The 22,443-nt window shown below is 46.1% G+C and overlaps 1 protein-coding gene across 4 annotated transcripts in view; it reads right to left on the minus strand.

Moving 5' to 3' along the window:
* The window catches only part of TMEM132D (transmembrane protein 132D), a 511,610-nt gene that overhangs the window by 349,556 nt on the left and 139,611 nt on the right, over positions 1-22,443 (minus strand). For all 4 annotated transcript variants that reach the window (XM_073222682.1, XM_073222681.1, XM_073222680.1 and 1 more), the window contains one exon: positions 12,234-13,122. In XM_073222682.1, coding sequence (XP_073078783.1) covers positions 12,234-13,122 — 889 coding nt within the window. The remainder of the gene's footprint in view (positions 1-12,233; positions 13,123-22,443) is intronic.

Genomic DNA, 22,443 nt, shown 5'->3' on the forward strand with positions numbered 1-22,443 from the left:
TCCCATAAATGGATGCATATAATATGTAGCCTCTGGTAGCTGGCTTTTTCCACTCAGGAAATTGCCTTCAGAGTTCACATTTTGGCAATGTGGGCGAACAGATAAGGACACAAAGCTGATGGAAATTGGTTAAATGTTGGGTCTGGGAAAAGGTACATGGGGTCCATTATTCCACTTTCTCTATGTTTATGCATGCTTTGGAAATGTCAGTAAGAAAAGGTTTTACATTTTGACAAAACAACATCTCGTTTCCTCTGGTCTGTAGATAATCATTGCTGCTTGAAAGAGATCTAAGGAAAAACCAAGGACCTCAGACTGAGAAAGTCGGGACTCATCCTACTGGGGCCAACTGGCACTAGGATTGTGCCTGCATGCTTGCAAGAAGCAGGCAGCAGGCAGTCAGCAGACCACACTGGTAGCTTCTGAGTCTGCCTCTAATATCTGACTGCTTCCAGTGTCTAATGAAGCCAGCAGCAATGCTCCTCGTCTCCAGCAAAACCCAGCACCAAACCTTTGCTCTTTGCCAATCTAAGACTCCCTTAAGTTTCTGATTCAAAGGCTCCACAGAACAGAAACAGGCCAGTTCATTCTACAAAACTGATCGCAATTAAAATGAGGGCCACCTACTATGAAAAAAAATGGACTTTGCCCTTTTCCAAGGTTATGTGGCTCTATAAGGAGAGAAGACCTAGAAGTACAGGCTGCCCACCAGCTCAGCACAGACAGCTCTTGCCAACAGACTGCACAGGACCCGTGAAGATTCAAGTCAGCAACTGCCAACTCTTTGCCATTTGCACTGGTCTGATGTGCAAGCCCCTGGAACTTTCTTTGCTGTGATAAACTCAATAGTTTGAAAAGCAGAATTAAAATAAATCCTCCTCCAACCAACGAAAGGGCAACAGGTACTAATTTTGGAGGCATCGAGAAACCGAAGCAGACTCCGGAAAGAGCACGCATTCTGCGCAGCATGCTAGAAATCCAGGCAACCCCACGTAGACGGCCCTTCCAGCAAACAGCATGGATAAATTCGCCCTAAAAGATGTGGTTTTTTATGCACTTAGATTCTTACTCAGATAAAGAATGTCAGGAAGTTCACTTTGATAATGCATGTTTAGTTTCACCATAGTAACCCCATCATCTGACAGCTTTTTCCCAAAAACCATGTCCATAGCAGCCAAATGAGGCTCTCATTTGTATAATTTTTGGTTTAAAAGATACTTCCAGACTGACCTCTAACTCTACGTGCATTTTATGCCTTAATCCTAACCACATCCATTCTGGGGACTTTCCCACGCAGAGCGTCGGGCTGCATGACATTATACCAGAACCAGCTTCACTCTGTTGTCCTGATGGTTTTGAGCCTGGAAGCTTTGCTCCCTTAACAAACAGTTCCTCTGCTTCATTTGTTTCTTCTCAACAGTACTGAGAAAGTGAGTAACATACAGTGTTTGTCTTCAGGGCCAATTGGGATTTTCCACCAGGAAGCAATAATAAATTCCTAGGAAACACAGGTAGTAAGATCATGGTGCAAGAACATAAATCACAGCAAGTCAAAGGATCACTGAGAAAATGGTTAGAAAGGGAAAGTTATTGTGCAGGTTAGAAAGGGAATCTGGAAGTCAACTAATATTTCACTCTATGATGAGAAGGATTATAGGATTATGGTCTCAATCCAAGGTGATCTGGATCCCTGAGGGCATTTGGCAATGTCTAGAGACATTCCTGGTCATCGCAAGCGAGGAGAGGCAGTACTAGCAACTAGTGGGTACAGGCCAGAGACACTGCCCAAGATCTTTCCATTCCTAGAACAACACCCTGACCCCACACATGGACACAGCAAAGTATCGTCCAGCCCTAAATTTCAGTGCTGCTGAGGTTAAGAAACCCTGCCTTAGGATCAGAGCTGGGCAAGACCTAACCACAGAGCGTGAGATGCACGGTCACAGGTAAAAGGTGGTCCCATTTCCAGTCCGCAAACCTGGGCTCTATCAGCACACAGAGAATCTTTTAGAGCCTTTAAATTTGTCATGATCTTTGGCTCTAATCAAAGCACTTAGTCAACAGAGGCATTCTGAGATCAGCCATATGTCAAACACTGTGCACTGTGGTTTTGAGGCTGCACAAGAAAGGGAAGATGCCTGATCACATGGAGAATATGGAGAGAGAAAGAAATGGTCAAAGCACAATCACGTAAATGACTGAATTTCAAGCAGTGGTAAGTTCTTTTAAAAAAAACAAATTAAAGCAAATGATGAGGAGGGAGGCAGGGATCCTAATTGAGGACTTACCAGTATTTATTTATCTGTGTATCTATGTATCTATCCATCCATCCATCCGTTTACCAACCCATTCATCCACCCACCCATCTATCCATCCATATCTATCTATCCATGTACATATCTTTCTGTCTTTCCATCCATCCTATCCCATCTTTTGTATTTCACATTTTTTCACCTAATGTTGAATACTTTCACATCAGAATAGCTACATAGTGTTCTGTGAATAGTACTGTGTGAATATAAAATAACCAATGTCCCTTTAATGAGCAGTTTAGTGATTGCAGATATTGCTCTATTATCTTCCAGCATTGAATGGCATTGAATGTTACTGTGGAGACATCTAAAGCCAGCCTGGATTTCTTCCCCTGTTCAGTGAAAAATGGCTTGTTTTTCCTTACAAAAGGTTTTAAAATCTGTCATGCCCCTCACCCACACACACATGTATGCACCTAAGTATATCTAAAGCATTAATGGAATTAGACATATATAAAGAAAAGACTATATATCATACACAAACATTTTAAAAGACAACAATAAATACCCGATGCTACTTAGTATCCAGATTAAGACTTAGAATATATCAGTATCTTTGAACCCACAAATATCCTCATCTTCCCCACTTGAGATCCACTATTCTAAATTTTGTATTTGTTTCCTTGTTATTTTGTACAGTTTTGCCGAAATGAATGCATATATCTATTATCCATGAACAGTTTATTATTAATTTGGTGCCTATATTTTATCTTTATTTTACATAAATACATTTTTCTGCAACTTTCAATTAAATTTGGTATGTCAGAGATTACCCATATTAATGTATCCAGCTGGAACTGAATCATTTTGTTGAATGTATAGGATGAATTTATTTCTCCATTATCCTCTCAATGGTTACGGGTTGTTTGTAGCTTTTTGCTATCACTATAGGGCTATTATGAATATTTATGCATGCCTTCTAGTGAACAAGTACAAGAGTTTTCTAGGTTATATACCCCAGAAGTGCAACCCTGGGGTCATATGTATGCATATCTTGGATGTTATTGGGTAATTCCAAATTATTTTCTAAAGAGGCTGTTACCAATTTTTCCGCCACCAGCAATAAGTAAGAGTTCCCTTTGTTTCACATTCCCAACAATGCTTGGTATTATTAGATATTGCCTACCTTTTGGCAATTGGGTGGGATGTAATTAAAATGTATAATGGTTTTATTTGTTTTCTCTGACTTTAAATGAGCTGGAGTATCTTATCTTACATTTATTGGTTACTTCAAGTTTTTTTTTCTGCCAAAGGCCAAATTTTTCTATTTGGTTATGTGCTTTTACTTATACAATTATAGGCCTACCTTTCTACCTGCAATGCATATACACAGATGGACTGTCATCTCTGTTTTAATCTGATTCATGCCCAACTTGGACAGCTCTGATTCAGACTCGGCCTTCTATTTGTGCTGATAGAACATGGATGTGGAAGAATTTTACTTGGAATGCTTTCTCTTACAAAACGTACATCAACACCTGAGTTTTCAATAGCTGAGGGTCACAGAGAGAGGAACAGACCTCAGCCAGACTGCTGATGACGGGAGCCAGGCCCTTGGCGATCTATGTGTGCATGTGTATACATCAGTGTTAGATTTCTCCCATTTGTCTGGATAACCCTGAGCTTCAGATTTCCACCTTAATTCATCTCTGGGTCTTGGATCCTTGCTTTTGATAAAAACACACATCTCTGAGTGGTCATCAATCCTCCAGCTGCCCAAAACAAGAAACAAACACTGATTTTTCACATGTGCACAAGGAGTTTTTACAGAGTGGAGAGAAACAGATTATCTTGCTCCTCTGTGTTCTGCTGCCCGTGGGTCTTTCCAAAGTTTTAATCTCACTTATCATGTTTCTGTTTGGCTAAATTCATTACACCATTGCTTATGACCCTTCTGCCTTTGTTCCCAGCTGAGACTGACACAAATGGAAAACCCTAAGGATGGTCTCTGCTTTGGGGGCAATATGGAGTTGATCAGAAAAGAATCTGCTTTCACAAAAATACCTCCTCACACTGCTACACCCACAGGGCCAAGTCGGGGGACAGAAACCACAGCCAAGAGCTGACCACAAGCCCTTCCACATAGGGGGCTAGTCACAGACACAGTGGAATGGCTGAAAGAACAGCAGAAAACGGTCAGGCTACCCAGGTCGGAATAACCACAGAAGCCTCCACTCCTGGGGTCACAAGGACAAAGCAAGGAGGCCTCACAGCGAGGCTACCCTGGAGGACCAGGAGCCATGCTACAGGCTGGTGGCAGGAGCCGGGGCCCCAGATGGAGGAGCTTCTGGGTGACTAGGGACCATGAAGCCAGAGAGAAAACAGCTGTCCTGACCCCTCCCATCTCCTTACCCACAAGACCTCTGCCAGGGGGTCCCATAGGCCAAACCCATTCAGACACCAGGGCTGGGTAATGAGGGCAGCCAGCAAATGCAGATCACAGAGGTGGACCTATTGGGAAGCATCAGAGAGGGAGGGGTCACTGAAGGCCACGTAGCCCCAGTGTGCCTCCCTGCCTCCATCCTTGCACAAGTAATGCCTACTAGTGATTACTAATTACTACTCCAGCTTTGTATCCTTGCTGAACAAACTATCCCAAAACTCGGCGGCTTAAAACACCACAGTTTTGTTAACTCTCACAATTTTACATGTCAGGAATATGAGCAGAGCTCGGCTGTGAAATGCACCTGTTCCTCCGGCAAATGACCGAGGCTACCTCTTGGTGTGGCATCTTGGTGGGTCTACAGCATCCAAGACCACTTCACTCACACGTATGAGGCCTCAACAGGAATGGCTATACAATGGCTCGCCTGGTCCTCTCCCTGCACAGGTGGCCTCAGAGCCTCTCATTCAATCTCCCAAAAATGAGTTGGACTTTCACAAGGAGGGATCCAAGATCAAGTGCTCTTGGGGCCCTAGTGGAAGGCAAAGACTTCTTACAGTCTAACCTCAGAAGTTCCCACCTGCCTCTGCTACATTACACTGTGAAGTAATGCCCCAAGACCCATGCAATTTCCAGGGGATTCAGAGCCCCTACCTCAATAGGAAGAACACCAAAAAGCATACAGCCCCTCAGCCCACACACTGCCACCTGTCCTCGAATGAGGCTTTCAGGGAATGCATGGTGCCAAAGACGTGCACTGAGTTTATTTCTGGAAACTTCTCTCTCTCTCTTTAGCTGACCCCCTACCCCAGTCCTTTGTTTGTTTGTTGATGCTAATGTTATTTTGGCAGGTTTGTTTTTAATCAACTTACTTTCCATGCCTTCAGATTTGGGAGACAGGATTCTGACACTGGGCTTTGCTCCACCATCTCCTGCCCTCAGCTATCAAAGAAAATGCCTCATAAGCAACTTTGAAGACCTGCTCATTCATTTATTCTTTAGGGCTGAGGTCAGAGGTAAGCTGACACCTATGTTAACATTGGCCCTTCTCAAAATGAGTTGGCACCCCATAGTTGAGATGATGATAAGTTATCTGTTTGCATTTCAACTGATCCCTGATACAGTTCATGGTTGATTGGTCATTTACTAAATGCCCAATCTGATGCCACACACTAGGCTCAAAGCTCACCATCATCTTTTATTTACACCCCAGAGCACTTGGGTAAGGTTAAGAGCCCAGAAACTGAGGCTCAGTGACCTTTGATGACCTTCCCAAGGGCATACAATCAGTGACAAAGCCCACAGAGGTGCCCACAGCTCCTGACTCCAGGCCCTGTGCTCTCCAAGTCTGCTTCCTGTATCTGAAAATGCAATTCCTCATGATAATTACCAATGTACAGCATGTCTGGAAGGATCCACCACTACCCACTTACGGTCTTTCAGAGCTCTTTGATTTGCAGCGTCTGGAAAGACTTACAGATTTTAGAAATGGCAGACACAACTTCACCCAGTCTTCTCTCAAAAGTGCTGGTGTAAATGGGCACATGGTCCTCTGGCACAAGCAGCCCACACTCAGTCCAGCATCGACCACTCGGTAAGGGGTGTGTTGGCAGTCTCATGTCAGCATCACACTTACCATGCAACTAACAGTTGTTAAATAAGGGAGCTATTCCATGAGAGTGTGCACAGTTTAGTTCATTCCAATGTCTACCTTACCATCCTACTCAATAGGCATGACCCAGAATAACAAGGTGGGTGACATGAGGCTGATGGTTCTCAACTCCAGCTGCATGTTACAATCAGGTGCAAAGCTTTCTAAAAACTGACACTAGGGCTCACTCCTGTACCAACGCTGCGGCAGATAATCCTGGTGGGCAGCCACTGTTGGGAACAAGCCCGTGGTTCATCTCATCCTCAGACGCCCCCCTAAGGTGCAAGCCTCTTAACATGGTTGCACTGGGCTGTTATTATTTTCCATATGTGGAAACAAACCAACCATTTCATCTGTAGCTGAACCAAAGAGACTGCTCTCTGGCCCAGTAGTAAATGGAACAAAGGCGGAGACAGGGGCATTCACTCATTCCCTCAATATTTAACGAGTGGCACGGTGAGCCAGACACTATCAGAGCAGCAGGGAGCAGACCAAGCCTTCCTCCACCTGCAGCATGCAGCCCACGGACGGAAAGTGTGTGCTGGGTGTGGCGTAAAGGCTTTCCCAGGAAAATCTGACCATACACAACGTTATCTGAATTCCAAACTTTGAACCTCTCTCTGTGTAAGAGGTGAATTCCCTGTGTGAATAGTTTTTTCTAACACCCATCATCCAGTTCAGTGGTTTTTAACTTGCAGAGGTATTCTGTCTCCCAGGGACATTTGACACCATCTAGAGACATTTCTGGTGGCCACACCTAGGGAGCAGTGATGCTAGGTGGAGGCCACGGCTGCGACAGAGTGTCCTGCAGCACACAGACGGCCCCCGCCTCTTATCTGAGCCAAATGTCAATACTGCACACAGGGTTGAAAAAAACAGTCTACCATATTGAATTATAACCCAAACTGTGAAATAGAGGGAGAAAAAGCAAATTTCACCTGCAGAATTCCAAGTAATTTATGGACATAGAACACCCTCAAGGAGGTGGCGGAAGGTTCCCCAGTCCACTCCTGCGAGCTGTGTATGGTCACTTCCTTCCAAAAAACACAGTTGAGAGGTGGAGAAGAAGCACCTTATGGTGGAGAGACCTGCGAAATACCCCGGTCAGAGGGTCGGAGCTGATGACTACAGGATAAGTCAGGTCAGTGCACATGCCCTTAATGTGTGATAAAGAAGGCACTTTACTGATAGGGGTTTCCACCCCAAAACCCCCTCCTTCTGGCCAATCATGAGAAAAACAGCAGACAAACCCCAATTGAGTGACAGTCTCCAAAATGTCTCAGCAGGACATCTCAAGACTACCGAGGACATCGAGACCAAAGGCAGTCTGAGACGTGGTCACAGTCAGGACAGTTTGAGGAGACATAATGATAAAATGCATGTGCCCTCAGGTCCAGGAGTAGAAAGGGGGGCACTGGGAAAACACTGAGGGGGTCTGAGTAAAGCAAGCACTACAGATAATAGTGCCAGGGCTCTCACATGGCAAATGTGGTCATGCAACATCAACACCAAGGGGGAGCCAGCCGTGGGCCCCTCAGAGCTGCCCTGTGCTGACCTCACGCACAGTAAATCTAAATCTACTCTGACATCAAAAGCTCCCTGAAAATACACAGAATGCCCTCCTTTCTCTGCCTGCTGCTTCCCCAACCCCCTGCTCTGGGCAACTCTATCTCCCAAAATGACAAAGGGAGGCTGGCCCCAAGCACAGATTCCAAAGGCATCCATGGGGTCAGGAGATGCCTGGCTTCCCCCTTCCTTTGCAGCACTGGTTACTCATGGGGTAAATGTCACCTCTGGACACTTGCTCCAGGCAAAGGCATCTCCAGGAAAGCCTGACCACTGCAGGGGCACACGGCCCCTGCCCACCCACCACAGGCAGCCAGCGGCTGTGGGAGTCTCTCCAGTCCCCGCAACCTTGAGAGATGCTAAGGATGGGGCAGCAACTCAAGAGCTTGAAGGGGAAGAGGTATGACAGGCAGGTGGCAGCATGTTCCCTGCCCACTGCCAAGCCCATGCCCGCCTCTTACTGAGGCATGAGACCTGCCATGTGCAGCCAACACACCCTTTATTTATTATCTCCTTCAATCAGCCAGACTGGGATTTATTAGCCTATTATTCCTCACCTGCCACTAGGAATATTGTCAGCTACCCCAGGTACACTTTACCTGAAATAGAATAAGAAGAGACCTTACTCTGGGTCAAGGCAAGTTCAAAGGCTACATCATGCAAGTGGGTGAAGCTCAAGGCTGATCTCAAACTACCCAAGTGTTTCCTAGCAAGATGAAAATCTTCTGCAAAGCGGGCTTCCCAAACCCCAAAGCAGATTTTTTTAGCCTTATCAATCCCAGGCCTACATTTTCCCCTTGTAACAAATTCTCACTTTATCCACTTGCCCTCTCCTCCTAACTTCTCTTGGCAAGAACACCTACCTGGTAATGTCTTATTCAGAGCTGGCCTTGCATCCAACCACATGGCTAGACACAAGCTTCTCAAAGTCGTGTGCATTTAGCATTTAAAACTGTAGAATTCTGGGTTGTTTTAATTTGTCTGATTTCTCTCAGACTGTTCAAGTACAGTTGGACAATATCCATCATATCATAGACAAATTTTCACAAATGCCTAGGGTGCCTAACTGGTTTTCTTGGCTTCACTGGAGATGGCTGGTAATTATAGATCTGCTTTGGTTAAAATAAAAAAAAATTAAAAAAAATAAAAAACTGTAGAATTCATTCGTTCAATTTAAAGGCAGCTCTGACTTTGAGAAAAGCCCCTCGTCCTCTGAGTTCTGTGCCAGTACTGGACCTCCCCACCTGCATGTGCTGAAGCCTTAGGGAACCAAGCTAACACTCCACAAATACTTGGCTCCAACTGCGTGTTCAGATCTGATGACCAGACGCCTTTGAAACTGACAATCTGCAGGAAAAAGGAACTGAAAAATAGGTGGGAATGATGAGAAAGAAAGAGCACGAGATCTTTTCTTCCTGGGACACACAATCAGGAAATTAGCAACCCGGGATCTTCTGCAATCGTCTCCCTGTGGGGCAAGGGAGGGCACAGAAGATCCCGAGGTGACAACGTGGAAGAAAGTGCCCAAGTCCCGTGTGAGGCTTCAGTTGTTCACTTGCAGGAACACATTTCCTGAAATTAAAAGGGATCCTTAGGTGTCTAAGGAATGACAGTGTTTTGCTCTCCTGCTTTTGCGGAGGTGTGCTTGGGAGACGCGGCTACAGGAGGGACAGAATTCCCAAGGTGGCAAACAGCCCCATCCGGGCTTCCTTCTTCTCACCTGTTAGCACACGTGCACGTGCCAAGCACACACCCCTCACTGACAGCCTGCACCACAGACTTGGTCCCCGGAACAGAAGCCAAGTGCAGGCACTAGCTGTGGTGGCACTCTGGGATCACTGGCCCCGAGTACGGGGGTGGGGGTGGGGGGCGGTGGTCAGTCAAGAAGGGGAAAGAACTCAAACGGCAGCTGTAACATCAGCCCCTGATTTGGATGAGCTCCCTCCTATTGGTAGCAGTTAATTTGGCCCCTTCTTCATCCTGGCCATCTGTAAGTAGCAGTGGGTGCCCTGCTGGCACTTGCCCTATAAACAGGAGCCTGCCTCCGCCCATGTCAGCACTGTCCGCACAGTTCAGAGAAAAGCGCCCAGGAAGAGTTGGCTGTATCCTTCGGGGTTATTTACAGCAGATGGCCAGATAGAGCAGATCCACGCCAATTCTAAATATTTGGAAGCTATGCTAGATTAGTGTCAAATTGACTTCATTAAAAAAGATATACAGTTTTATTACTTTCTAATTATGAAATGCAGACTAAAGGTGCCTATCACTGCCAGACCCATGTTTACCTCCAGCTGTTTTCACAAACAGATAAGCTTCCCAGGTAATTAGAATATTTAAGTATGCAGCAAGCACATTATTAATGTAAGCTTTTAAAGAAGTAGACAGTGTACCACTGTATCAAGTTAAACACATATTCATGGAATATTGACTTAACTATTGTCTTGACTGAAAACTGGTTTTTTTAATTAAGTTTCTAATGGATGGACTCAATAAATACACTTTTGCCATACCTTTAAAATTTTCAAATCCTTGACCTATAAGTGGAGCCACCACATCTAGATGTTTTAAATGTGTTATGTCTGAATTCACAGAGGTTTAGATTCCTTAGACGAGGCAGCCCAGCAAAGCAAACCTCTCTTGGCTTTGCTACATCTTGTCAACAAGAGAACTGCTCTCAGGATTCTGATGAATGTGTTCAGTGTGCGATAGATGGGCAGGGAACACAAAGCTTTTTGTGACGTGTAATGTCACACATACAACCACTTCACAAAATATCTGGGTGTGGATGTCATCTCCTGGAGAGTGGAAGCTTCAGGAGAGTTTGGTCTCTCACCCTGGGCCCAGGAAATCAACCATCAGTAGTTGGCGAACCTCAAGGATGGCAGAGAGCATGAAACCGTGTGAGAACAAAGCTCCCCTTCCAAACCTTTAGTTTCTACTAGCAAAATATTTCTCTATATAAGCAACCACCACCACAAAGAATGTTATGTAAGACCACTGGACCTGGAAAGGAGGGACAAAGCACAAGGAGCAGAGGATGTACGACCAGCTGAATGTGGGTCTGATTTCTAAGGACAGAAGGAAAAGCTCATGAGGCCTCCATCCCACAGATGTGTTTATGTGCCTTCCATCCCTGTGGTTAATCTCCAAATGCTGGATCAGCCCAAGCCAAAGGTCTTTATCTGCCAAGAATCAGCCAGTGAATCATTACACGAATATTGTACATTAGTTTCTGTTTCTTTGGCTAAGATTAACAGTCGATTCCTAGCATTAGGTCACAATCAATAAAACTTAAATGTGCAAGGTATAAGCAAAAGAATGATTCATTTCTTAAATTCAGTTAGCCCTTAACAAAAACAAAAAGGAAGAAAAATCAGATATTAAGTCCAGGTGGAGGGGCACAAGGGAGCTGATCATTACAAACTTAAAAAAACATGTGCAAAAAGAGTCTCACCTATGGTAACCCTCCCATTTTCAGGAGTCATAACAAATTAGGTCATGCGGCACTTAAGATCAAGATTGTAAGTTACGTAACTACGTCAGGGCATTTTCAGTGACCAAGGACTCTTACACCCGAGCTGTATATCAAACTTATCTGTGCTTAAAACAAACCAGAGTGTCATTCTATTTATTGAAAAACCAACAAAGCCAACGCAAGTAGCTTGTCTCACATATAACATCCCAAAGAAAAAAATAATCCATTTTCTTTCTAAAGCACAGAGTACTCCTTTTAAATATCTTGTCTTTGGTATATTCTTACGTATGACACTCAGCAAATACCTACTGCGCATTCTTCACACATAACGCTCTTTTATATTTGAACACTAAGCTCTATTTCCAGAGAGAAACAAAATGTGACTTTGAGGTGGGTACCATGTCAATGCTCAGAGCTCACATCTGGAATAGATAGATTCTGAGCTGGCAAATCGGCATCCTCTACATCCTCTGACAACTGTGGCGGCCACATTTGCAGTCTCGTTTCTACTGTGAGCTAGTCCACCATCCCATCTGAAATGGTTCCTGCTGGACCACTTTCAAATTCCTAAAACTTGCCGATCACATCCTGAGCTGAGGCAAGAGGGGACCATCAGTGCCCCCCTGGCTATTCTGGGATGGCCTGGAACATCTAGAGAAGAGCATCTTCACCACCAAGCCTCTGACTTGGAAAGATCCAGCTGGCCTCTGTCTCACAGAGAAATGGGGTTTGTAAAAATTGGAAGGCCAGTTCTGCTTTGGAGAGCACTTCTGATCAAAGAGTGGGTTTCTCAGGGGCACCCCTGAAGTCCAGGTTAGGTTGGACGCATGTTCCCAACGGACTCACCTCAGTGTGAAGCGGTCTTGGGTGGAGTTCCTGGAAATGGCCACGGGGAAGGTGAGCAAAGCCCCACGGCGCACAGCCCCGGGCACATACCGGATGGCCACATTGCTGTCCAGCTGTAGCTCTCGCAGGGGAGGCTGGCTGGGCGTCTGATACAGAAAGATGCTCCCAATCCTCTGCAGAGGCGGCCCTGACTCATCAATGTCGTTGTGGCCTGAGCGGACACCATTGCCACTCCAGGGGACCTCCCTGGCACAGTCCCCTCGCCCGTCCCCGGGCTGCACAGTGTAGTAGAGTTCGACAGGGCTGCCCTCGGGTGGCTCTCCTGACCTCTTCCTCCCGGCCACCACCGTGGGGGCGCTGAACCAGCCGGCCAGGAGCTCCAGCTCTGCAACGCACAGCCCCAGGCCCCCCGCCAGCCGGCAGCTGCCCCTCACCTCTCGGGTCTCCCGGAAAGCAAACACCCGCAGGCAGGGCAGCCGCTCCTCAGCACCCGGGTCGTCCCAGCCTCTGCCCACCACGTGGAACAGGACCTGCACCCGTGGCCGGCTTGGGTAGATCTTGTCCCGCAGGATGTGGGCCTTCAGCTTCCAGTTCAGAGAGAACTTGCTGGAGAATCCAAACGGGCTGGAGGGCAGCAGCAAGTCCTGGGGCACTACCTGCTCGATGGAGAAAGGGCCATAGCTGGCGTTGAGCACGGGCGGCCGCCTGGCCCTGTAGATCAGGAAGGATTCCACGCGGGACTGCAGGCTGGAGTTCCTCATGATGTCCTGGTTGGCCTCCTTCAAGAAGAAGGACACGTCGGCGTTATTGATGTGGTACGTCACAGGGAGGTAGGTGGGCAGCAAGGAGAACCTCTGGATGCTCTCAAGGATCCCGCGGCTTTCGGTCACTGTCGGAAGAACGGGAGTGCAGGCGTTAGAAACTCAAGGACGACCCCTCACCAGGGCTGAGCGCCCCGGACGGTACAGAACAGCTGACAGTCACATCAGACCTAACTGGCAGGCTGCCTGCCACCACACCGCGTTATCCACAACTTTGGACATAACCAACTCACCTTAGGTGAAACACATTTGTTTTAAAAGAAACTAACACCCCTAAAGTAGGTAGAAAACTAGTGCCACTTGCCACACGTAGAAGCTGAGTATGCAGACAAGTGAAACTCACACAAAGTAAAGGTTTTAAATTGCAGCGGTCACAGTGCCTTAGGGGTGATGGGGTCATGCCTAAGACATGATCCCTCTTTGTTAAAAGGAGAGATGATCACTGGGAAGGTCTTAGGAACATGCTGGCAGTAGAGAAGGGTGTCCCCATTAACTCAACCAGACGACGGCACTGGCAACAGGAACAACATCCTGGGCTTGAGGCTGTGTCCTTACCCTGCCTCCAGCAGTCTCATATTCCACCCAGCACACGCTACGCACAGGGACAGAGGGACCCCTGGGAATGGCAGAGGACCCAGGGGCAGAGAAATTCAGATGGGCAATCCTACATCACACATCGTAAAGCTGAGATGGAGACAGAGCCTGTGGAAGGATATGCTGGGAGGAGCCCTCCAGAAATAGATGACATGTCTGCCCCATTCTTTATCTTTTCTTTCTACAGAACTACAAAAATAATGCCAATCCTTCTCCACATGCACGGAATGGACAGTAAAACTCATTGTCCTTGAACCCAACAAGGTTGGCTATTTGAACCTAAGAACACCAGTTCCACATAAAAATGAGCAAGGTGTCAAGTGACAAAGAAGCTGTGCTCAGTAATCTCAGCTAATAACCCATAGGAAAAAAAACTACATTTGATTTTGGTGCTGTGGCTTTATTTTAATCCGTGATCTGAAGGGAAATGATAAGCTCACATCCTGAAGCAACTCAATGACCTCGAAGAGATTTTATATTAATTTTAGCATTTTTGAAAAGATAATTTTTCCCTAAATAATACCTTTAAGAAATATGGGAAAGATGGCAATTTGAGCACAGACCTTTAAATTTTCCCCTGAGTGGACTCAAAAGCAATAACTAAACGAATATGATAATGGGTAAAAAAAAAAATCTTCCTCCGTGCTGAAAATTAGGTGCAACTGCACGCCAGGGACTTGAAGGATTCCTGAGAAACCACATGGGATTCAGACGCTGCACACAGAGAACATAGCATTTAGGAGCCCAGCAACATTTCCATCTCTAATTAACAGAAGTATTACCTGAGGCATTGCTTATAATAAAAAACAAAAAAATAAACGTTATTTATCTGAAATTCAAAGGTAACCTGGAACCCTGTATTTTTATTTGCAGTGTCTGGCGACCCTAAGCATGGTGTCAGAGAAAGAAAACAGCAGCCTGACAGAACTACCCTGATATTTCTAAGAGCCAAGGCTCTGAACCCCACGGATGCTTCATATTTGGTAAAGTTCCTAGTGCTGGCAGTTGACAACATTTGCAATCAGTGGAGTCAAAGTCTTTATTGATGTATTTGGATTTATTCCTGCTATCTTATTTAATGCTATGAATTTCTCACAATTTTGTGTTCTAGTTTTTTTTTTTCTTTGCCAATTCCTTTCTTTGGCTGGACTGATTTTTCTGTTCCTTTTTTCTTCCTACGGGTTGGAAAATGCTGCATCCATTCTTTATTGTCAAGGAAAAATACGCAGTCAAATGGATTAATGAATAAGCAGAAATTATACAAATTTGAACAGATTCTAACCTTATAACCATGAAAAAATATTCTGGAATTTCTGTGTAATAAGTTCAAATGAAGGAATTTTAACACCACTCCATTCCTTGCCCTTAACGCAAACAATAACAAAATATGACACGAAGGAGATGAATTTCCACCAACATTAAAATAAGAATAAGAATGCAGTCAAACCTCAAACCCACAAAGCTAACACAACTTGGCCTGGTGGGAAAGCTCTCCTCACGCACCAGTGGAGACCTTGTCACGGAGCAGAAGGGTCTAACTTGCTTACGTGACAAGACCCCAGGCTGTGGCCGATGCCCCACAGGAGCTGAGGTTGAACCCTGGCATTTCCTGGGACCTGGTCTAAGGTCAGTGACAAGGTCAGAGATGTGCACAGGTGTGGAGGGTGGAAGCAGTGAACAGCAAGGGAGTCCTCAGGTGGCTCGCAGGTGACATACAAGACATTTTAGGGACTTCCCTAAGCCCCAAAGCCCCAGACTGGGAGACATGCACCTAGGAGCCTGGGTCCAAGGGTGTTCAAGATGAGGGACCCAGATGGAAGTCCCCAAGTGCCTCCCCTCTCCCCTCTCTCCTCTCAACCACTGATGCCCACAGCTGTCCTGGGCAGAGTCCAGCCACCTGCCCTCCACCCAACACCTGGCACACCTGGCCAACAACTTGCACTACATGCAGAAAACAGAATCCACCAGCGGGGAACACTCATCTTCCCTAAAGCAAATTGACCAGCAGCTCAACGTCTGCCACCTGTCTTTCTTTGCCTGTTATGAGAAAGGGCCTCCGTTTCCTGCAAACACAGACCCTGAGGCCTGCCCCTCTCAAACTCCCCCACCACTGATCTCTGCCTTCAACCACACAACTCCCCTCAGTGTAAAAACAGAGGACCCTACAACTCCAAAGCCAAACAAACTCCGCCCTGACCAGATCCTAGACCTCATCTAAGTGCCATTCCATCTCTGCTCCTCTTTATACACATGTGTGTATAGACACACTGTCACAAGTACATGCAGATGTGTTTATATTCACATCAGTGATCCTAAACAGCTCTTTGCCCACGTGCACACAACACACATGCATGGTTGTCTACGGTCACTGTAATTGGCTAAATAATGCCCATCTCCAAAGATACCACAACCTAATCCTGGAATCTGCAAAGACACGACCTCCCACAGCAAAGGGACTCTGAGATGCCATTAAGCTAAACATTTTGAGATGGGGAGGTTGTTTCTGGTCTGTCCAGATCACAAGGGTCTTTAGAAGAGGGAGGCAGGAGGTGAAAGAGGAGAGAAGATGCTTCCTGCTGACTTTGAAGACAAAGGAAAGGGACATGAGCCAAGGAACATCAGCAGCCCCTCTGGGAGCAGGGATGCAAGGACACCAATTGTCCCCTGAGCCTCTAGAAGGGACACTGCCTTGGGGACCAAGGAGACTCTGACCTCACTGCATTTCTCCTCTAATAACTGGCAGTGCCATTTCTGCTGTTTTGTATTATTTTCTTCTTCTTTGTAGACAGGGAAACTGAGTCAAGGGGATGAACAGTTTGACCAAGGTCACATAACTAGTCAGTGCTCATGCAGGGACAGGGGTGCCCAGGTGGATGGCATGCCAGAGCTGGGGGTAGAGAGGACCAGGGGCACAAACTCACAGGAGCTGAGCCCACACATCTCCCTCTAGCTCTATCACCCATATTGGAAATGTTTATACCACACGAACGGGCAGACCCTGCAAATCAGGTGTCGCCTCCCTACCTCCCTCCAGAGCAGCCTATTAACTGTCTGCCCTGCAGGTCTGCTGCCAGGTCCCCACACTCCACTGCAATCCTATCCCTCTTATTGTTACTATTAGGAAGGTCTCCTTGGCTTTCCAATGCCTCCTGTGCAAAATTCACATCCCGTAGCTCGGCATCCAACCCCCCCGGCATTTACCACTGCCCTCCCAGTCTCGGGATCCTGTTGTCCTGCTGTTCCCACCTACGTTCCAACCTCTGCATCCCCATGCTGCTCTCACTCTTCAATGTGTAGAGCACTCCGGCTGCAACCGGAATTCCCGCAGGACCACTGCCAGCCTTCTGACTCAGAACTGCACCTGAGAAGTCCTCCACGTCCAGCCCAGCTAAACGCAACCTCCGGGCCCATGCAATATTTTCCTTCTATTCATCTCCTTGGGTATGTGGCAAATTCTGCTTTGTATCACACTTCAGTGAGTTTATTTCCCCCAAGATTATGTATATAATAATCATGCTCACATACTGGGGACACTCTTCTGTATGGTCTAGAGGATGAATGGCACTAACACCCTTGGTAGCCCATGTGCTGGGTGCTTTTTAATCCTCATTCTCCTCGCTGCATGATGAGGAAACTGAGCCTCAGAGCAGGGAAGTGCCTTGTCACCCAGGGGGTAAGTGGCAGAGATGGGATTCAAACCCACAGTCAGTCCTTCTCCTTTACCACTAAGCAGTGTGACCCTCAAGCGTGGCTCCAGGACCAGCCCTGCTTTGTTCCTCTTTCCATATTAAGTCATGCTATTCCTAGACTGTGGCATGAGTTTTGACATTGTTCTGGATAATTACCAAGGGTACACAGAAAACGTACTTTTTTACATTGTAATCAGCTGTACATCTTTCTTAATGACTATGAGAAACAATGTACTTCATGCAGCAAGCCCAAGATTCATGGGTTATCCACGCTCAGGTTGACACTAGAGTAGGAAGTTGGTGGGAATCTGTCTACAGTGGCTACATGGGTTACAGGCGCAGGGTTTAAATGACACACTGCTGCTTAAAACGTGGGAAGATGATACGGTGAAGCCCCCCCAGGGCCAAGTGCAGAGCTGGACATGGAGGGCTTACTCCATAATCTTTTAGTAAGAAAATATATGTCAGCCCCTGGGAAACACACAGCATGTTCTTTGGGACCTGTGTTGGTAATAGGACACTTTCAGAGGACCTTGAAAGGAACTACATCCTCCACCTCCCACTGCACTTGGAACTCAGAAGCAAGGTCCTCAGGTGGATATGAGTAACTCATTTCCTTTAAACACATTGCTCTGAATTTGCTTCTACCACCTGGATTTCTTGTTTCTGACATCTCAGAGGGGAATGTGTCTTCATTCCTCAAGCACATTTGCATACCTTCAGTGATTCAGGAAATGGGTATTTTACTACAGCCTTGCCCAAGGAACATGAAGGCTACAGTCCATAGCCTGTGGCAAACGCAGCCCCACTCTGCGTAGATTTAAGGGTGAAAAGCACCCTAACTTCAAGAATGATTTGTTATGAGAAATGTGTTTGCAGGCCATGAAGTATCTCAAAGGCAAGATCATTCGCTGTCATCCGTGGCAGGAATTTCTGTGTCAGACGCTGTCCCAGGTGCTGAGGACGCACAGTGAAACAGGGTGACCAAGAGCCTTGTGCCCAGGAGGCTGGCATCCTGGGCAGGGGGACAGATTCTAAGGTGTAAATTAGTCAGCCCATGCAACATGATTCTATGCAGCGGTGAATGCCATGAAGGAAAACAAAGCTGGGGACAGGTTGGAAGTAGGATGGCCTGTCAACAGGTATTCAAAGACATGATGAGGCCGCAAAGAGAGTGATAGGTCCCCATGTACATTAACCCTCAGCAGTCTTTGCATTTCACGGGCTACCTGCAAAGCCTAGAAATTAAATTCAGACTGACTCAGTAGGGTTCTCAACCCCATGACTACTGAGGATAACTGTTACAGGAGGTTACTTTGTGCACTGTGGAATATTTATCAGCATCCCTGACCTCAACCCCCCCCCCCACCAGAAGCCAGCAGAACTCCCCTGCCCAGTGGTGATAAACAGACACTGACAGATGTCCCTGAGCAGGGTGGAGCTGCCAGATAAACACAGGGTGCCCATTTGAATTTGAGTTTCAGAATAACAATGAACACATTCCTTAGTGTTAAGTATATCCCAATACTGCATGGGGCATTCATTGTTTATCTGAAAGTCAGATTTAACTGGACATTCTGTTATTTTTATTTGCTATATCTAGCAACCCTAACTGGGAAGCAAAGTAGCTCCTATTTGAGAACCACCACTCCAGTTTTACAATTTAGGGAACTGTATATACGTGTGCTATGTATGTATGTGTGTATGCATGCATGCCAGACATGAACATACATGTTGCAAAGCCACAACCAAATGCTCTGACCATCCGGATTAGCAATGGCCACTGACCTTCCAGAGAAGAGGTGTGGAAGACCCACTCAGTGAGATTCAGACCAGGATCTATCACTGCCAGATTCTAAAGTAGAGAAAAAAGTCATGCCATGCTCAGTGTGATGCAGTTTCCCTTACACCTGATGAAGTTTCTTAAATCACAATGAATGACATTGCTCAGAGTTCACTCACAGCTATACTCTCACATGGCACTCCGGCAGAAACACAACGAGGGTCGGATTTCTGGGACATGCTCAGACAGTGTCTAAAAGAAATTTGGAACCCCTTTTCCCTCTGCCCCATTGCATGCCTTGGAATCTATTCCTAGGCATGAAAAAATAAAGAAGTGCTCAGGGAAGTTTATATTATAAGAATGCTCAGTACAGTGACAGGCTCAGAGCTGAAAAACTAGCAACAAACTAAATATCCAACCAGAATTACATATAACCACTCCACAACTATTAAAATAACCAAGATCCAAAACATAACACCACCAAATGCTGGTGAGGTTGTGGTGGAACAGGGCTTCCCATTCATCATCAGTGGGGATTAAAACAGCACAGTCACCTTCAGACAATCTGATGATTTCTTACAAAGCAAAGATATACTTACCGACCATCCAGCAATTATAAAACCCTGCACACGGATGTTCATAGAAGCCTTATCTATAACTACCAAAACTTAGAAGCAACCGAGATGCCCTTCAGTAGGTGGGTAGTAAATGAACTGTGGTCCATCCATACAATGGAACATAATTTGTGGTAAAAAGAAATGAGCTAGCAACCCATGAAAAGACATGGAGAAACTTTAGATGCATATTGCTAAGTGAAAGAAGAGAATCTGAAAAGGTTACATCGTATATGATTCCAACTATATGACATTCGGAAAAGACAAAACTCTGGAGACAGAAAAGAGATGAGTGGTTCCCAGGAGCTGGAGGAGAAGGAGAGATGAACACCTGCAGCACAAAGGTAGTGAAGCTATTGTTTAATCCGAGAATGGTGGACAAAATGTCATGCATTTGTCAAAATTCTCCGAATGAACAACACAGGGAGTGAACTGTAATATAAACCGCAGGCTTCTGACAATAATAACATATCAATATGACTCTTCAGTTCTAACAAAGGTACCACACGAATGCAAGATTATAGGAACTTCTTGCTCAATTCTTTCCATAAACCTCAAACTGTTAAAATTAATAAAGCCTATTAATTTAAAAATATGTTAACATGAATATAAAGTTAGGAAGTATATACCTCAATATAAAATAAAAAAGAGATCACAAAAAAATAATTAAAATAAATTGGGGGAAAAAAGTCAGGATGTATAGAGATATTTGGAAAGAATGAATTAATAGCAACAGTGGAAGTTCACAGTTAGTATTTGTTGCAAAGAATCAAGCACAAAGAACAAAGCTCTCTTCCTGTGACTGAGAGCCTAGCTTCTCAAACCATGGCTGCATCAGGTCAGTGAGAAGGCTGCTGGGCAGCCCACCCCAGGGCTTCTAACTCAGTGGGCCTGGGGTGGGGCCCAAGAATCTGCGTTCTAACAATTGATGCAAATGCAGCTGGTCCATGGGCCACACTTTGAGAACCAGTAGCTTCCTACATCCCTATGCCTGGGAACTCACACCACATTTTAAGACAGAGAGCACGGATGGACCAAGTGGACACCCAGAGATGCCCCGTAGGCGAGGAACCATGTCCTACAAGGTGAGGCTGTGCCCCCTCTCTGAGTGCCACATTCTCCCCTCTTCCACCTTCCTCCAACCACACTAGCCTTCATGCCCCTTCTCAAAGGCACTAAGGCAGCCCCTGCCTCAGGGCCTTTGTACTGGCCCTGTCTTCTGCCTGAAATGCCCTTCCCTGGGCTTTCTGCCTGGCCAGCTCTCCTCTTCAGGCCTCAGTAGGACAGGCATCTGGAATGAGTCTGAAGCAGTCCTGACCTGGTCACGCACTGAGGCCCAGCTTGGTTTCTTCCTATCTTAAATTCTCCTACATTTTCTTGATTAAATCTGCCAGCTCCTCCCCTGATGAGCCCTTGGAGGTGGAGATCTGGATTGACTTGTCCTCGGCTCTAGGTTCAGGGCCCAGGACAATCCAAGACACAGAGGGACAGCAAGGAAATGTATGAATGAAAGCATAAACCAACGGTACACAAAAGCATCTTGAGCAAACAGCACGAAGCCCATCCCTCTTGGGGTCGTGGTCAGCAGCTCTTGGCCCCAGACCTGCATTCGGCGTGGCTGTGGAATGGCCCTGAGAGCCTGGAGGCAGCCTAGTGAGGAAGAGGCGCTGCGGGTGCACAGCCCTGACTATCTTTGATCTTCACCTGCAGAGGCCTGAGTGGCACCCCCTTCACAACCCAGAGCGCACACTCCACGTGCAGCCGAAGAACCTCATTAAGTTGCTTTATATTAAAACTAGCACAGTGTCACATTTTGTCATTTTTAAAAATTGTTTGTATTATAATGTTTAATTAGCTCACGGATTAAACAGCTTTTGGAAACCCACAATTATTTTCTCCCCCATTTTCTGAGGATTAAGTCATTTTGAGTGATTTTGTCAATATACCATATTTCCTGAAAGAGATAAAAGATGGAGAAAGAAAAGCAAGAAAGAGGAAGAGGAGGAGAAGGGAGGGAGGGAGGAGACAGGGCAAAAACAGACAGAGGTAGCCACCAACTGCCACCTGCCCCTCCCTCATTTCACTGGAGTCCAAAGACAAATCTACAGAAAAGTCAGAAGCACCAGTAGTTCTACAGGCTGTTCAGGGCAGAGTTTATCTAATGTAAATGGGGAAGGGAAAAAAATCTATGCTTTGACAGACTCCAATTCCCCAGGAGCTGGTTTACAATGGTGTGGATAACTGATAGTAGCTTAACATAATTCTCACCCATGGACAAGCAAGTCACTTCTCTGGTGGAAGGACCACCCTCTCCACTCCCGGAAAGGTCAGCTTTGTGCGGATTTACACACATGTGTGTTCACATTCCTTTACGCCATAAAAATGTGTCCTGCCTTGACCTCCTAACATCCGCCTGATGTCCTCATTCAATTAATGAGTTACATAAAAATTTTAGCATGTGTTGATTTTATATTTGTGTGATAGTCATGGCTTCGCCTCTTTGTGAAAACTCTTTTAATGGGGCAAGAGGAAGGACGGGGAGTGGCGTCTCTCCAGGCCTGTGAGGATGCGCAATCATCAGCCTCTAGCTAACTCCTGGCAGCCTCGCCTGTCCTCTCGCTAAACTGCTTATGTTGGCCCCGAGGGTTGTTCAGTGATGGCCCAGCACCTGGTCAAACAGGAATGAGAATCATGAAGTGCAGCCCTTGT

Source organism: Manis javanica, chromosome 15 (genome assembly GCF_040802235.1).
Source record: "Manis javanica isolate MJ-LG chromosome 15, MJ_LKY, whole genome shotgun sequence".
NCBI lineage: Eukaryota > Metazoa > Chordata > Mammalia > Pholidota > Manidae > Manis > Manis javanica.